The sequence below is a fragment of the Drosophila yakuba genome, chromosome X, assembly GCF_016746365.2.
Source record: "Drosophila yakuba strain Tai18E2 chromosome X, Prin_Dyak_Tai18E2_2.1, whole genome shotgun sequence".
NCBI classification, from domain to species: domain Eukaryota; kingdom Metazoa; phylum Arthropoda; class Insecta; order Diptera; family Drosophilidae; genus Drosophila; species Drosophila yakuba.
The window spans coordinates 18,773,764-18,792,540 of NC_052526.2; the positions used below are offsets into that span (position 1 = coordinate 18,773,764).

Sequence of the window (18,777 nt, forward strand, 5' to 3'; positions counted from 1 at the left end):
CAACTTGAACGAAGTGGCCAAGAGTCGCCCGAGGCAGCCCCGTCTTTTGGCTAAGACAACTCATCAACACCGAAACGTTGCAGATCAAGATCGATTGGCCAGGAGATTCGACATGATCATGGTTTTCAAGACCACGGCGAGCCTGCACTTTGCAGGATGCGTGCGGCTTAATTTACTGAATAATTATTGTTATTAAATGGGTTGGGCCACGCAGAAAACCGAAAACTGTGTGTTCTGTTTTGTGTTTTTTTTTTGGGGTGATGAGTGATATCAATAAATTTGCTGATTGATTTGCCTGCCAACCCCGGATCGATTCACGAACGAAAGGTATTATCTTCGCTTCCTTCCGCTGCCTGTGGTTTTCGGTATTTATTTTTTTTTTTCCGTTTTCTTTTCTTTTCATTTTTTTTTTTTGTTTTTTAACTTGGACACTTAACGGCTACCGTGTGGCAGGATAAGCAGCTTTGGCAGCGCCTAGCGTGCTTTTTCCTGTCGCCGCGGGGCTTCGAACTAAAATATAGGATACATGGGGATGGGGCGGGGGGTGGCAACGAGGGATGTACCAGTGGGTTTACCAGTGGGGCCCTTAAAAAAAAAAAAAAAGGGGGGGAAGGGTGTGGGGTTTACCGGGTAGAATAGTGGTTCAGTGTCTGCTGCTGCTGCTGCTGCTGTTGCTTTTTGTTGTCTGGAACGCAGCTCGGACGTCTACGACCCACTTCAAAGTGATTTACGATTCTGGGCCACGCCCTCGCCTAGCAATTTAGAGGAACGAACGAACTTGGACTCCTCAAACTCCTCAAACCTCTTCCTTCCAATTCTACACCAACTCCCCCCTCAATGTCCTCTTGTGCTCTTGGCTGCTTTCGTTGTTTTGACGCATAACTTGTACTTTTACTCAAGCACCAGAGAGACAAACGGCAACAACCACAACTTGAACCGCGTTGCCAACAACATTTACATTCGCATTCATGAGCCCAGGGGTTTGGGTGCCCCACGCCCCACGCCCCACGTCCCATGCCACATGCCACATGCCCCACCATCCTTTGCCACACCACTTTGGATTTGTCTGAATCGCATTTTGATATCCGTAAAATAGCCTCGAGTAGTTTTAGTTGCTGCATTCGGGGGTTACTTTTATTTTATGCCCGCCATACGTTCGCAATGAATACCAATTCATTTGGCCAGAAAGTCAACCACCAAATAAATAGTCCTCGAATAGAGCGACCAACTACTCACTACCCACTAATGGTGTAATTTCACAAAGAGTTTTTCTATTAAAAGATCAAATTAGAAGGGTGGAAATGGCAGTGATTGCAAATGCATTGTTAGTTATCGTTTTAAAAGCCTTTCAAACCATAAATGATTTAAAAACTTAAACTTTATGCTCGATGACTCAGCCTTAATAAATTTAAATAAATATGCCTTCATTCTGAGCACATAAATCAGGCAATTTGGATCAGTTTTTTATTTGGCAATTTGGCAATTGCCACCTAATTTATACCCACTGTATTACATATATCATCGGCAATACGCTAATCAGTTTGAGCGATTTTTAATTGAGATACATGATGAACGGCCGCAGTGAGTAAAGTTGAGTGAAACTTAAAACTAAAATCATCATCGTCTGGATGATCGTCATCATTTCGAATGCTCCTGTCGTCGCCTGTCACTTGTGGGTGTTGCAAACAATTTAATTAAAAAGCGCAATAAAAGCAAGCGAAAATAGCTAACGAACATTATTGCTCCCCTGTCCGCAATTGAGTGCAATTAAAAATTTAATTTTTAATTAAATGCATAAAACTCGCAAAGACTACTACTACAACGATGATAATAATGATGATGATGATGATGGTGGTGGGGATGATGATTTCGAGGGCCATTCAGGCAGCGCGGGGGCGTGGCAGGCAGAACTTTAGCGAAATTGCAAAATGGTTTAATTAAGCGAAGCAGAAAGCTGAAAGTCTCGAATGGCTGACAATAAGAGTGTCATTATAATTGTTGACAGGCACAATGAAGGAAAGTGCAAATCATCGCCAGGACCTCGTCGTCCTCGTCGTCCTTGTCGAGGACCTCGCCCGCAAAATGGGCCACGCCCCAAATGAAGTTGGAAAATTGCCGAGGGAGTTAGGAACACGGAGGAGAACTACGAGTATAACGCCGTCGATTTCGAGCAGTGCGTGCACTGAATTAATGAAATCGTAAATAAAGTCGTGCTCGAAGCCAAATGGGAATGCCAACGAACAGGGAAAGGCCAACTGAATAAAGGGTAAAAACGCACAAGAAAGCTAAAAAGGATTCCACGAAATGTGCTAAGTAGTACTAAGTAAAATTTGGCTATTCTACGAATTAACGTAGGATTTTTTATTATAACCTGGTCAAACATGGTCGGAAAGCTAAAAGAGTAACTGCTTTAAGCAGCTAATTACCAATGCTAAAGAACCCAAAATGTGTGCATTATTAATACATTTTGGTTTATAACATTATGGCCAAAATACTGACTCTTTTATGACGAAAATTCCGCATTTCGTAAAATTATATATTTACGATGGGTATTTTCGTCATAACTTTGCTAAAATTGGTCACAAATATGAAGAATTAAAAGTTTTATTTAGCCAATAACATGTGGTAACGATCCCTTTCACTTTTTGGTGAAGTAAGTAAACAAAATTTTTTGTCCATTTTTGCATTTTTCGTAGGATCATAAAATGTGCAAAAAATTCCAACTTTTGAGCGCAATTTAATTGGAAATTTAATTACGAGCTCAAGGAAATATGGCATTTCATATTCAGACAATTATTTTTAAAGTTTTGTTTAAATAAACTTTGTTTTTTATGACCGAAATACTACTGCTATCCATCATTACTTTTTAAAGGATTTAGGAAAATGAATTCTTGTGTAAAATTTCGCATTTTTAGTGAGGTAAAACATCATCGAAATTTGCAAAACAAAAATGAAATTTGCACTTTTGAATTCAAATCGATTGGAAATTTAATTACGAGATTAGAAAGTTATGACATTGCATTATTTTTAATAAAGTTGCCATAAAACTAAATAATTTGTTGGTGAGAAATCAGAAAAATTACTTATGGCACTGTTTCCCTTTGCAAATGTATCGCATCGACTTGATGTGAGGCAATCGGAGCCACTCAAAAAAGGCAACAATGCCGAGAGGTAACCACCCACCCAAATGAAAAGTGGGAGGCGGGAAAATGCGTGACAGACCACCCTGGGCGAGCGGAAAAGAGACAGGTAGAGTGTCGGTGAGACAGAGAGATGCAGTGCAGAAAGCTGATTCGCCGTACAGCGCTCAGCGAAAGAGATGAATGCCCACAGTTTTCCACGGCAGGGGGGAAAATGTAGGGGGGATGCCCTCGTGCAATCAGTCAGCGTTATCAGTTTGCCCAGCTGATGAGGTCCAACCGCAACTCCATGGCCATGGAAAGTCAGGAAGTGGCTTGGCCTTGCCTGCAACTTTGGGCACACCCCTTGCAACCACCCACTCCACCCACCCAACCACCCAACCACCCACCGCCCCCACTTAATGTGTTGCATTTGTCCTGCAGCACGGTCGTGATTTGAAGTTGGGAAACTCTGCAGTCGTCACTGCAAGAAACCAGAATTGGCCAACTGAAGTGGAAGCCCTAATTTACTAAAAAACTAATAAAATGTTTGAAAAATATGCATGAATTGCATTTTATGTTAACGAAAGATTTTAGTTATTTCAACTATTTAAAATCATATTATTTGTAATTATATATAAAATTCAAACTAATATTGCATTAGCAAGTTATTAAGTTCAATTGCATTTGGATTTCTTTGTGTAATAAAATCTATGCAATTTTTTTTTTCCCAATTTTCCCGCTGTGCAAAGAATTTCCCGCGGCCAGGCGACTTGTGCTCGGCACACTTCCATTTCCACTTCCACATCTCCACTGCCACTTCATCCACCTCCTCCATCATCCACCTCCAGTCAGTGGATGTTGTTGGACTTTTCAGCTTTTCACAGGGGCTGGCGTTTTTCGGCTGCCTGGGCGTTTTGTTTGCATAGCACGGCCAGAGGGGTGGGGTGAGGGGCGGCGATGAGAGGCGGGGCGGTACGGGGGGTGTGGTTCAATTAGCCCGCTTCTCAGCTGCAGCCCTAAAATGCAACAGCTCGACCGTCAGCTTCCAGCTGTGGGAGGACCAACTGGCACGGGTTAATCTGGATTTGGTACCAAAATATCACCATTGAAGGGGATCTCATTTTATTTTTAGATTATAAGTACATAAGTTCATTTATAAGGTATTGTTTAAGTATTAACTAACTGAGCGATGACATCTCAATAATACCTTATACATTATAAATGATACAGAATTTTGATATATTTATATAAAAGTACATAAATCTAATTGTGAAACCCCTTTGTGCAGCCTTAGCTAAGCTGAAAACTGCCAAGTATTTTACATGATTTTCTAGCTTTCCTAACTATTTATGTATCTTTTACCATATTTTCCGATCCTAAGCGCTGAGATAAAAACACACCTGGATATAGTTGGCTCCAACTAAGACCATTTAATGGCGCCCCTTCCGAAGTTAGTCTACTTTCGGGGGCAAAGCTGTTGCAATGCAAGTTTCACTTGGTCTTTACCAAATAACTGACCAAATTTTCATTCCTCTAATTCGTTTGTTTTCGGCCTAAAAACACGACTACTAATTCCCCTAGAAAAAAACTTCCTTTCGCTGAAGCCGCGATAGAAACGAAACAGTCGAAATGGAAAAACAATTTGTCATTTTGCGTGAATTTTCATTTCTATGCCATACATTTATTTCGTACATCCTTTTCTTTTTTCCTTCTTACTCTTTTTTTGAGTTTTCCATGATTTTTCCGCTAGCCAGTTCGGGGAAAACAACATTGGCGTACATTCAATTGAACGCAATACTAGCAGTTGGCCTGTGTGCATTCAGTTTTCAGTTTCTGAGTTTTTGGACTTTTCAGTTTTTCATTTCACGCAGAGGCACGCGATGAACGAGAGAGCCGCAGGACTGGCGAAAGAGACGGCACGAGGGGCACGTGTCCGTGCGCACAGCCGTCTCGCTCGCACAGCGGCCATCGCTCTAATTATAGGTTATACCCGTTGCGAGCTGCCATTGGCCAATGCGTTCACATATAGGAGGGGGCTGAGCTCCGGGAACTGGTTTTACCCAAAAGCAGCCGGGGTTTTTTCCTCCGTTTTTATGAATGAAACTGGAAGGGAAAGGCGCACACACCACCGGCACACGCATACGAATGCATATATGTACATATACTTTTACCCCTGGCACCCATTCGCACCACCAAAGAGTGATGTGTGTGTGTGTGTGTGTGTGTGAGTTTTAGTTGATTTTTTTTTTTTTTGTTGGATTGTCTGTACGACCATCTCGCTTACACTGCTGGCTGTGTTGGCGCCCTCACCCCCTTGCCCAACACGTTGATATGGTGGCGGTTGGAGTGAATTTACGACTGGGTGCTGTCTCGCTCGCACCGCTGCCGCTGCGACGCCGACGGAGGCAGCGACTGTGGCAGCATTGGTGGCAGCGGCGACATTTAGACAAGCTTTTTGTTCGCGTGAAACAGTTGCAAGCCTTTGAACGATCAGCGACGACGGCGTTACTTTTGGCGCGGATACAGCAGCGACACTTTTTTTTCGTTGGCAGGCGCCTCCTGTCGCCAAAGCAAACAAACAAATAAACAAATCAACCAATAAACATACAAACAAACCAACAAAGAAACATACAAAAAATAAATAAACAATAAACCAACAAGCAAACAAACAAACAAACATAAACAAGCCAACAAGCAGCCAAGCTAAACAAAACAACTGTGTGCATTTTTGGTTCGAGTTTCCTTTGATTTCCATCGCTTACATTTCTTTTTTTGCCTGTGTTCCTTAGAAAAAAAAAAACGTCTATAAAGAATAAAAAGATATACCCATATATATATATAGCACAAGACTCTCAGCAGCAAATATCAGCAGACATCAGCCGACGGCCGAGTGAAGAAAAGTGCAACGCCGACGGACTCGAGAAAAGATACAGATACCCAGATACAGATACATGTACGGATTATACATATCTGGGCTATTAGCTGGGCCATAATCCTCTCTAGCGATTTAGCCCACTTTGCTTTTTTTCTGAGTGCGTGTGTGCTTGTGCTGTGCTGTGCTGTGCTGTGCTGTGCTGTGCTTGCCAATCCATTTGTCCATGTCCTTTACATCTTCTTCCCTTACTCTCCAAGATCAGTGAGCCTGGCCTGCAACAATAGCCGCAACAAAGCAACAAAAAAAGAAAAAAAAAGAAAAGTAGTTGAGTTGAAAAACAAAACAAAAAAAAAAACAACCGAACCTTAAACCCAAGTGGCCGCAAAACAAAGCAGAAGCAAAACAGACAGCATCATTGTGCGCCTCAAATTGACATCAGCAGCAGCCGCAGCAGCCGCAGCAGCAACGACAACTGCAACTGCCACTGCCACTGCAGCAGCAGCAGAAACATCAGCAGCAGCAGCAGCAGCAGCATCCACTGCAACCATGCTAACGGACATGACACCGACCGCCGGTCAGCTCTACGGATCCCAGATACCGACCATGGGCATGAACATCACCAACATCGCCACACACTTGCAGAAGCCACAAGTTAATCCGGTAAGTCGAAATCTAAAATCAGAAATCCGTAGATCTTAAATCCCTAAACCGCACATCGAGATATGTATCTAGAAGATAGGTCACTCCAGATGCGATTTGGGCTAATCGTCCTTATCGAAGTGCATCTCTTTCAACACTGGGCTTCAATTATGCACACTTATCGTCACTTTACACACAATTGCCATCCATCGAATGGTAAATTATCCAGATCATAACCCGAAAGTAGTAGATTCTATTGGATAGGTACAATTACAGGGTGTAGAGCTACAAGAAATGATACAATTATGATTACCTTCACTTTAGATACAATTGCAATCAATCTGATAAAAACTTTATGATCTACTCTGAAAATGATTATTTGTAATATACAGGATTACAAACATATTAAAATTTGTGTCTTAAGTTACCAAATATTTTACAAAAGCTAGTCCATTGCGCACACAAAAAAAGAACATATACTAAGAGCCCTGTTTCACACCCACTATTTGCTTCGCCAAACATTTCATAGATATCGCTGCAGAATTTAGCCCGAAGTATCTCATAGATACATATGTGAGCTCACTGCAGACAAGTGACTGGCAGGCATTTGCCGACTTAGTCATGATTTGATGAGAATGCCTCCCACTCAAATGCCAGACACTCGTGCACTTCGGCATAAATCATTCGCGCGCAGAAAAGTCAAGTTGTTAAACGGAAAGTAGTTTCGCCAGTCAAGTATCTCACAGATGCGACGGCCAAATCCTTACCAAGTGTCGCGTATAAATTACATGTATGTATTGTAATCGGACAAATCAGCCACTTACACGGCATTAGCATTGACAATGCATGGCCATAAACAAACAATGACAACAGACGCCGCGGATTCCAAAGTGTATTCCGTTACGGATACGAAAATTCGCATCCGAGAGATTCACAGTAGCGCACACCTTTTGTCAGTCGCTCAGCTGGAATCCCTTTCTGTGAGGAGGCGATGATTGGAACTCATCGGGTGTGTTTGGTGGTATCTAATGCCGTGGAAACGGGATACAAATCGATTGGACGCGGCTTGTTCAGCCCCGGATTTTTCACTGTTTTCTGTGTGCCAACGGATTTCATGGTATGGGCCACAGATACATACATAGCTGCAGATACAGATACAGATACTATTGATAGGCTGAGCTACTGAGGCTACCAGGTAGGCGCCGTTTGCCGTTTCTCGTTTCCCGTTTCTCGGTCTGAAAATCAATTATTCAGGCTCACTTGAGGTGTGAAGCTAACGATGGAATCATTCCCTGGGTCTACTTAAAATCGTTTTTTTTTTTTTTGGGGGGTTTTGGCAAATCTGTAGAGATCGTATTTCCACGCTGACTTTTTGACTCGTATCGCTTATCGCACGGCGGAAGCAAACACTTAAAGGCTAAAACGCATCAGACCCCGGCGCTCATAATGATCTTCTGGCCCCGATCCGAAATTCGCTCATCAATCTCGTCCGGCCTTTGATCTGACCCGCACTGAAAACTGAACTGAAAAACTAAAACAGATTTCCGCTAATGATCGTTTTGTACGGCTCCTCCGGGCTTGTGCTCTCGATTTCGGATTCAATTCGGATTTCAGTTAGCTGATTATGCAAGCCCATCGTGTTGGCCCACATCATATACATACATATGGCATCAAAAGTCTGTAATTCACAGCAAAAGGTCAGCGGCTAGATCAGTTGGCTAAAAATGTTTTGTAAATTTCCCCCTATGATTTGGCTGCCAAATTAAAATTATAAACACTGGATGTCCATGCCAGAGATCATTAAAAGCATAATCAGTTTGCAACGTATATAAAGAAGAACAGAAAGAAACTTATATTTGACAGGATCTGCCAAACAATTGTGTATTTCCGAATAATTGAAATTTATTTAATTTTTTGAAATAAACATATTTTAGATTTATCACCAATGTTCTGAAGGATTAGCTTGAATCGCATGACACTTTTAATAGAGTCAGCCGCGCCAAATGGGCGCAATGTGATTGAGGCAATGGCAATCTGCTGCCCCTGGCCTGCCTGCCTGCCCCGCCCCCTTTTTCCACGTTTATTTTATTTATTTTTTTTAAACCAAAGTGCAGACGCCACGCAATTGCGTGTGCCCATAAAAAAATGTATTTGCCAAGAACCGCAGAACGAAACGAAACGAGCTGGCTCCTATAAACTGGCCTGGTCTTTCAGTCTTTCAGTCTTTCAGTCTTTGGGTCTTTTGGTCTCGTTCTCCAACGGATCTGCATATTGATGGAGCAGCGAGGAACGAGAAACGTTTATTAAAATTAATACCACATCAATCATTTAACAAACGCGCCTGTCGGCCAAGTTCAAAGCGACGGCTGCGACTAGACCAAAAAGCAAAAAAAAAAAAAAGGCAGCATATAAAAATAAAGAAAAATGAAAAAAAAATATATATGTATGACTACGACTTTGGGGCCTGCTTAAGAAAGTTACACATGCGCATTGGTTTTAATTAAAAGCGTTTAAAGACATCATGGCCAAGAAATATCAAGAGAAAAAAAAAACTGAACAGCAGGCGCAGAAGAAAGATGATAAATTGCCGAGACAAACTGAAATGAGCATTTGTGGCCGGGAAACAAAAAGGGAGAGACAACCGTGTGGCTAGCAGATCACAGAAAAGCTCCAGCTCCAGCTCCAGCTCCAACTCAGCTCCACTGAAGGGATTATAATCGTACATAATATTGAAAGCCGCTGTTAAATTATTGAAAATCATGCAACGATCCGCGGCGTTCCGTTCCGTTCCGTTTTTCCCATGAACAGCAGCAGCCTCATTTGTTCAGTGTGCTCAGTGTTCAGTGTGTTCAGTGTTCAGTGTGCGGCATCGTCGGCATAATCAGCATAACAAAAGGAATTAAGCAATAAAATATTAATGAAAATACACTGAGGTAGAAGATCGCCGCGTCATTGACTAATTTGTTTGTGGCTGTTGGTTCTGTTGCTTCTCCGGCATCTTTCTCCACTCCGTTAAGAAGGCGCCAGAGATCTTGAAAGGTATGGGAGTGGCCAGCGGTAGCCGTGACAGGCGCCCCATAGATCGTACACCTGGAGAAATTTCACCAGCTCAAAGCGAAAAATGTATCCATTCCTGGTACTTTACGAGCTAGATTAGTATTAGAGTTTAGCCGAAAGTTAATCATTTCACTGAAGATATCATTGCTTTTCAAACTGATAGTTACTAACACGCTTTTTCGCAAAGTGCACTTACCTCCTTCTGGCTGCTCGACATATTTACTTAATATGATTTGGCTTAATGAATGCGCCTTGGCCTTTGTGTCTGCCCCTCTGCCACATTGTGGCCATTCTTTTCCCCTCTTTTCTAGTCGGAGCATTTTTCACCTTTGACAAAGGCTGAGCCCGTCGCAATTAACTTGCGTCATTTGGAAAATTAGTTGGCATGATGCTGCAAAAAAAACGTAGAGGGAATCCAGAGGGAAACCGGCAAGGGAGCGGAAGGGGGGGACGGGGAGTGCGAGCGGCACAAGGTCGCTGCCGCTTCAAAAGCGCCGCTTGAAAAGCCTTTTTCAATTTGGTTTTTGGTTTTCCCTTTTTACCCCGACATTTTTCCTTTTTATTTTTCAATTACACAGACCACGCACCAAAAATGCATGTATGCGTTTGCATAACTGACATTCTGACTTGCAGTTTAAAACATGGCCATAATGAAAAACTATGGTGAGAACACACATTGCGTATACGCAATGCTCGAAGCGACAAGCTCTAAAATTTGCATGCCAAAATGAGAAAAACTGGAACAGACCCTGACCGAAATTTGCGATCAGCAATTGCTTGCAAAATAATTCAATAGTAACAACAATATGCAGCTACATACATATATATATATTTGAATGAACTCAAGTGTCAGGTGACAAAATTTGATCGACCATTACTGACTCCTAGTTTAAATGCATTTAAAAATATATATGCATATATATATATATATATATTGTAGCTGTTTGTAACCCTTCTAGAGTAAAGTTAACACGCCCCTCAGGGTTCAGGCCTGGATAATTGAGATTACAACACGTGTTAACTGCCAGTCAAGTACCGCTCCCCCTTTTCATAATAAACAATTTAAATGCCAAATAGAATTTATGCTAATTCGCTGCTCTCTCGAAATGAGTATGTTTAAAAAATGCTAATACTAATTGAATTTTATATATATATACTATATATATATATATATAAGTACTTATGAATAGATATAAATGGCTACCCCTTTCTCTTAGCATTCCAATGGGTTCGGTTTGGTTCTGTTCGTTTCGTTTCTAATGAATATGAATATGAATTTGAATACCCAGGGGGCCCCCAGGGAGTGATTGACTGGACTGGACTGAGTTGAGCTGAACTGGTGGACTGCTGGACTGATGGACTGAGTGACTGACTGACTGGCTGACAGAATGACTGACTACCGGGCCAAGTGCATATTAGATGGCCCGGCAATTACCTGCAACAGCGCCAGCAACAACAGCAATCACTCAATGCTGAATGGTCTGAATGCGCTTCTAATGAGTTGAGTGGCGGCGGGGGAGGAGTGTGTGTGTGTGTGTCTTTGTGTCTGTGTGTGTGTGTTCGCTTTACACCTTACACTCTCTGAACATTCCCAGGTGAGATGTGGCTACCTATCCCTATGCCACATGCTCATGCTCCAATAGCACCCTCGCTTCGTACTATTATTCACTACTAATTTGAACTGACATCGAATACACTGCAGGTGACAACCGCTGACAATCGGTAGGAACTTTTCGGTAGGGATACGCCCACTACAACCCTCGGTTATATTCACATTTATCAGAATGGTTTAACTTCAGTCGAGGCGGCTTTTGTTTGTAATTAAACGGAGTACTGTCAATTAATGATGTACTTGTAATGCGGATGTATGATAATCATTTTAATTTCATTAAGTTGCATTTGCCAATGGCGCCCGAACAGGCGCCTTTGCGTCATTACTTTTTGCTAGGAATGTTGGGAAAGCTAGGTATTTTAAATAAGTTATGATGATTTCCTTAAGCTTAGTTCCTTTTGGAAATTTTTGGCATAATCGCAGCACTCAATTTTCATCTGCTTTTCGCTGGCCAAGTGCAAAATCGACGATTGCACACAGGCGGCCGACAATAAGTTGTTATAAATTTTGTTGACACGAAGTCAAAGCGTTTGAGCAGCGTTGATTTGAATGCAAGTTCATGAGTTAATCAATTTTAATGCCTGGCACACCGGGCACACCGGGCAACAAGTTTGGGACCCGATCACGTCGTCTACACATCGATCGCCGCCAGATACTTACTACCACACCATAGTATAGTATAGTACCCCCATTCTCTCCCCACCCCTGGGCAGCAATCGCTACTCTCCTTAAGCAATCAATCGATGGAGCCGCAGCCTCGCCTCGAAAACAGCATCGAATTGTTTGATCGTGTTGTAAATTTCTGCTCGTACCCAAGTATTTTCCAACTTGGTGACGGCGATGGCCGACTCCGGAGTCGAGGCTCGCAAAACTGGCCTTATACGGACCCCAGCTCAGAGTCGGGGCAAGACATTATTTATTTATATGTATTTTTTATAAAGCCTTGTATAACTTGATAACAAAAAAACCAAAAAAAAAAACAGAAAAAATCGAAAACAGCAACGAGCAACGGCGGCTGAGCCGAGCCACAAGATTGGGTTACGTTTAAAAGTTTTGTGCGCTTGCAGAATGAAATGATTTATGGTCTGAATTACAGATAATTGTGATAATCATACCGAAAAGGTTCGGGCGCAGTTCGCATTCGCAGATATTTCTCGCTCTCGTCCCTTGCTATTTTGGCTTTTTGCTCTTTTTTTTTTTTTTTTTTGGCCTGGAATCGATACAGAAATCGGGACTGCACAAGGGTTAAGGGAGCGGTTGAAGTGGCAGCCATATAAGTTGGAGGGATGCGTGTCTAAAATGCATAAAAGATTTCATTTCGGCCAGCCAAATGGTAGAGGCATTTATGAAATGCTGATCTGTGTGACTCTCGAAATATCTAAAAAAAAAATGTTCCATACAATTTATAAGCTCATCTCGCCAAAAAAGTATTTCATTTAATTTTATAACTGCAAATTTCCTTTAATATGTTTTCTTTAGAAACAAATTTGCTCTGCAACTTAGCTTATATCTATTCTTTTGTATCTACCCATAACAATCTCCATCTTGTTACTTCACATGCGTGTTGTCTAGGACCTTTTTGACTTGTTCACCTTGTGTACACATGAGTTCCTTTTCAGCTGAGTATCACTTAGTCTAATTCCCCCACGACTATGCATTCTGCATAACAAAGATTTTTGCTAATTTCTCAACAAAAACCGGGGAAAAAGGCAGAAGAAAAGAACGAGGACAATGAAAGGAGACCAAAGCGGAGATAATTCCGACACACACGGAATTATAGAGAAAGAAAGGCGCTGAGCGCTCTGCTCAGATTTGTGAGGAGATTTTCGGCTCAGGGGCAACTTAACAAGGCACAACAATGTGTGGCCGATGATGATTATGATGATGACGATGACGGTGAAGGTGATGTATGCCACATATATCTGTATATGTATCTGGTGGTATGCAGTTTGTTTTCGTTACGGCTATTTAGTGCTTTGGCCTGCTCAAGCGCCTCGGTTTTTGGTTTATTTGCTTAGGCGGCTTAGGACTGAAATGCCACAGTGGATTTATCCTACCCATTCCTCATAACACAAAAACCAAAACCAAAAAAAAAAAAAATAAGAAGACAAAAATCCTCTGTGTTTGCTGTGCATTTCACAACTTTTTATGTGGTCATATTTCTTGCAAGTGCTGAAGTGTGCCTGACTGACATCCCAAGTTGGGATGTTTGGGATATTTTCTTGTCTTTTTTTTTCTTTCTTTGTGTTTTTGGTTGAACTAAGTTGGGTAGGGGGGGGCCCTTCGAATGACAGGAAACGAGCGCCGAGCCGTAAAACGCTTCAACTCCTCGGCATGTTTAATTGCCGTTAGTTTTTACACTCGCCAAGCGAATATCTCATCGGATGTCAAAGGCAGCCCACTAAAACTCAGCTCATTTTGCCGCTTTCGCCTGATTTATGTTGTAGGTGGTGATTTACGAGTAGGGGAAGGGTTTTTGGGTTAGCATCTCTCCGATTTCCAATTGAATTAAACCAGATACTTCACGATCTAGCCTTGCTTGTCCGCAAGTGTCCGTTATGCAGAGAATGTGTCCTTAACTCAATTATAATGACTCTACTTGATGACTCTACTTTATGTCACTACTTAATAAAATTTCAAGTTCGAGTTCAGTTGGTTTTTACCAATTATAGACACGTAACACTTAAATAACTTCATATAATCCCTGAAAAATGCTGTTAAATTGGGTATATCATATGAAAGTCAAGTGTGTGTGTGTTTTGCGGACCCCTGATCTTTCCTTTGATAGCTCCCACTCTTTGTGTCGTCTGTCTGTCAACACTGCTCCCAAAGGAAAATCTCAGCCGCAGCGAAGGAGAGCCAGCTGTAAATATTGTGTTAAACATTAAATGAAGTCGTTAAAATCGTTTAATGATGCACTCGTTAGTCAGTCGCGTTGACAAGTGAGGTGGCCTTTTTTGCACATCGGGGAACTCGGTTGACGCCGACTCCACCCACTTTTTGGCTGCTTGGCAATCTGGCGCATCAAAATCACGGGCCATGACTGCAGTCGGCTTGTTGTCAAAAGGAATTGAAAGGATGTTTGATGGCATGCTAAATTGACAAATGCATGCAAAACACTTTTCGGCTGCCGCATTTGCGCATACCGCCTCATTATTCATAGCTAGTAAAAGTCGCATGTTGCTGCCGCTTCTGTTGCTGCTGCTGCTGCTGTTGCTGCTGATGCTGTTGCTGCTGTTGCTGTTGCGTGTAAGTTGCCATGCAATTGGCAATATGCTTCACTCCGTCTTAATACTCAAAGTTCTCGGCGGCAATTAGCAATAAGGCGGTGGGGGAAAAAGCCTTTTCTAGTCCTTTTCTTCGCATTTTCCAATATTTACATTGCCCGAATTGTATGTATGTCCCTATGTTGTTGCAACAAGTGCTGCTGCTGCTGTTGCTGTTGCTGCTGCAGCTGCTCAAAGTCAAACTGTTTTGGGGGTCTAGTCATAAGGTCAAACTGTGCGCATTATCAACGCTGAAGGGGCAAAAAAATCTGCAATAACTTCGGCACTCGAAAAAAATAGTTGCAAGCGCTGCCTAAGAATGTTGGGTAATAATGCTGTAAAAATTTGAATTAAAGCTATCAATAAAACATATTTGAAATACTATACACTTCTGGAATAACATATTTCAGAAACTTATCAAATGCCTCATTTGAGGGCGTTTTTTTTCTGAGTGTCGCGCAGCAACATTATGCTTAAGCGCTGCAAGCGGTTCGTGCTTAAAAGCGCGCGACACACACACATATTACGGGGAAACAATGTTGCTGTTGTTAGGCCCGCCAGCAACATGCAACATGAGTTGCTTTTGTTGCTGCTGTTGTTGTTGTTGCCGCATTTTGTTGGCCGCTGCGCTGCCTGCTTAAGATGTATCTGCTGTGATTACCACCAGGCGAGCGTGTACTTAAGCATTTTATATGCTTTTTTTATGCCATCTTGTCCTTGTGCAACATCGCGGTTTGCGGCCTGCAAGTTGCAAGTTGCAAGTTTCGCTTCAGTCTCTGGAGTCCAAGTTCGAAATTGGGTTTATAACTTTGCGCCGAGGCGCGCGTTGAAATGGCGTTGATGATGTTCATGTTTCATGTTTGTGGCTTGATGAAGCGCAACGATTATCCCCACCAACAACAACAACAACAACTGCAACAGCAACAGCAACACGGGCTGTAAAAATATGCCACAAATTGATTGATTTGCCACGGCACGAAGCTGAGCCAAAGACGCTTGGCCACGTTGCAAACTCGTTTCAGTTTCAATTTCATTTTTAAAGGCATTTTTACCCACTCGCATTATTCCGCCTCGCGTTTTTATTTTATTTTTTATATATATTATTTTTACTTGTATTATTTTGTTATTTTGTTTTTTTTTTTTTGGATTTTTGTTGTGCGTCAGCCAAAAGTGGGCGTTCTTGTTGCGCTGGCGTGCCAAAAAACTATCTGAACATGGCGACAAAATATGCAAAGCAAGCCAAAAAGCAAGTCAAAAGCAAAGCGCAAATGCAAATGCAAATGTAAATGGAAAAGCGGCGAAATGCAATTGAAACGCAACGAAAATTGTGCAACGCCTACTGCAACTCGGATGCAGCTCAAGTATTTATTTTTACATTTTTTCGCTTCGATTTTATTTTTATTGCGGAACTGCCACACAACAATTTCCCAATTGAAATGTGTACGCGAAAATTGTTGCCGCTTGACAAATAAGTTGCATGCAAATAGCAACAGCAGCCACAGCAGCAGCCACAGCAGCAGCAGCAAAAGTGCAAGAAAATTCAGCAGCAGCAGGAGAAGCAATTGCCACTGCAACATCAACGGCAGCAGCAATTTGTATGCAATGAATTAAATTCCAGTGCACACAATTTTCTCAATGGCAAAATGCTTGCAGCGCGGTTTTCCATTGATGAAAATCACCAGGCTCACCTTTGACCATCTGGGTTGTTTGTCAAGTTGTCTTGACAGCAGCGGCAACAGAATCAGCTGCAACTGCAACAGCAACTAGAAGCTGCCGCAGCCACATTGGTTGCAAGTGGATGGCAAAGCCCACGAACTTGGCCAATTAAATGCAACTAAATGTATCATATATAACTGGAATCTCAACTTAACTTTTTTGATATTAATATATATACTTAATCCATTCAAAGTGTTCATCTTCTTAGCTATTTAGCCAGTTTGGTGACTCATAGACGATAGAAAGTACTTTAAAGTATTTATGTGGGTTTTTTCCCCAGTTCTTGTTCGTAATTTGCCCACTGTGCCCTGTTAACTTGACAAATTTGTGTGGAGGCAGTCGCTTGTCCAACAAATGCAATTAGTTAAATGAATTTTGAGCCAAGTCTCGGTTACGGTACGGCCATCGAAAGCGTTTATCAACATCAAATTGAAAACTCAAAATCCAGTCGAGAGTTTTTCCCACATTCGTCAGCCCAGGGAGATTGGATGGACTGGATGGATGAGGGAAAAGTGTGGAAAATGTCTGAGGGGGAAAGCCGAACTGAGAAAATGGCCCCGAGGGCCAGCAAGTCAAACGCCAGACTCCGGTTGTCTGGCTGAAAATTGTGGGTAATTTTCGGGGTTACCTTCGCCCGGTTAACATTAGCGTGTGTGCAGGTTGTAATTTTCTACTTTGCGCCTGAAAAACGAAACGAAACGAAAGGGTGGGGAGGGGAGGGGAAAATCGAGGGAAAATCGTTTGAGGAAAACCTTTCAAGGGTCGATCGTTATGTTATGTCTATGGATTTCCATGGGGGACTTGTTAACTGCTCATAAAGGCCACCAAAATCGAGATCGAAAAAAAAAGAGCGCCATAATGCACATACTTTGCTACGTGTATGTGCTATCATTTCCTAATAATATAATAAGCTCTACGATACGATCACTTGGTGTTTGTTGCGTTTTGTTAATTAGCCATTTAATGCCCAATAAAACCAGGCGGCAGCAAAAGCAAAAGCAATAACAATAACAATAACAATGGCAGAAGCAAAGACAAAGGCCATTAGCCAGAATCCGATTCAAAATCAGAGTCACAACACGATTTCTGATTTATTGAGTCATTAAATAATAATCATAATTTTCTTGTTTAGCAGCCACTATAAAAAGCCATAAACACCAAGTGGAAAAAAAATAGCGTTGCCAAGTCGTCGATCCTCATATTTTTGTGTGACTAGATAAAAACAAGAGAAAAAGCAAAAAATGCCTAGCAGAGAATGCGAAATGTTTGTAAACATTATTTAAATAACTTTGGGCGATTTGATTGATTATGCGGATGATTTTTATAATTTTACTTTACTGCCTCAGCGGCAGCTTAACACCTTTCTGCTTCCCCACAAATGTCTAGTTTACACTTAGTAGCTAGGGGTTAAGACTAAATCCATATGCCCAGTATGCCTTCCAGTCAAATCAATTTATCAAAAAGAATATACACATGTTCAATGTTAGTCCGCAAAGCTGGTTACATCTTCAGCTGCCCAGATTATGAAATTAAAATTTATAAAGACACTAATCGATGGAGATAGAGTGGCGGAGTGGAGGAGAACGAACCACTAGTTCGAGACTAGCCATCATTAATCAAAGTCAGCCCCATGGCGTTTTTGGTAATCTTCGTCTGGACGTATCGTCGCTTTTGAATGTCCACCACTGTCAACCGTAGATGAAAACAGAAAAAAAAAAAAAGCACAAAAATAAAATACAAAATAAACTGCGGACGCCGAATAAAGAAATCAATAAGTCAAATTGCCAGCTACGGACATGGGCATTTTCATTATTTATTATTAAACGAATTGGTGCAACCTTAACTGCCAAAGCAATTGGCTACCGGTCTTCTGTCTCCCATCTCTCGTCTCCAGTTTTTTCAGTTTTTTTTCAGTTCTTTCAGTTTTTTCATTTGTTCAGTATTCAGTTTTTAGCATTCAGATCTGCGATCTCCGGCCATCTTCGACTCCTTCGAGTGCCATTCGAAATGAAATGAATATGCAAAAGAGTTGAGCCGTGCTGCGAGAATAAATAAATATAAAATCAGGGGGAACGGCAACTGCTGCTGCTGCTGCTGCTGCTGTTGTGGCCAAATACAAAAACCGGCAGCATTTTGGAGCTGCTGCCCAGACAGCTGGACAAGCCCTCTTCACAGCGGGATGGCGGATGCGGCCACATGGATATGGATGTGGGTATGGGTATGGGTATGGGTATGAGCTATGGGATATGGAGGAGGTTGGCCAGGAGGAGGGTCAGGGGGCCAGTCCAAACCAGGCCCCATTCGCTCTTATTTAGCTAATTTAAATGAGCTGCAAACAAGCGGCGTTGAAGCAGTGAACGAAATGCGAATAGTGAATACTCTACAAGGTTTCTGAATGAAAGTTTTTATAGCAGATGTACAAAAAATCGGATATAAACTTATAATTATAATACTTTTTGATAGAATTTATTTGACATTTAAGTGCAGTTA

At 41.9% G+C, this 18,777-nt stretch overlaps 1 protein-coding gene across 6 annotated transcripts in view; it reads left to right on the forward strand.

Annotated features, from left to right (window-relative positions):
• The first annotated feature begins 5,598 nt into the window (after positions 1–5,598).
• Positions 5,599–18,777, forward strand: part of LOC6525944 (transcription factor Sp9) — a 32,122-nt gene continuing 18,943 nt past the window's right edge. For 2 of the 6 annotated variants that reach the window (XM_039373385.2, XM_002101728.4), the window contains exon 1: positions 5,599–6,657. In XM_039373385.2, coding sequence (XP_039229319.1) covers positions 6,544–6,657 — 114 coding nt within the window. In that variant the 5' untranslated portion in view covers positions 5,599–6,543. The remainder of the gene's footprint in view (positions 6,658–18,777) is intronic. The other 4 variants (XM_039373393.2, XM_039373395.2, XM_039373398.2 and 1 more) reach the window with 4 other exon arrangements.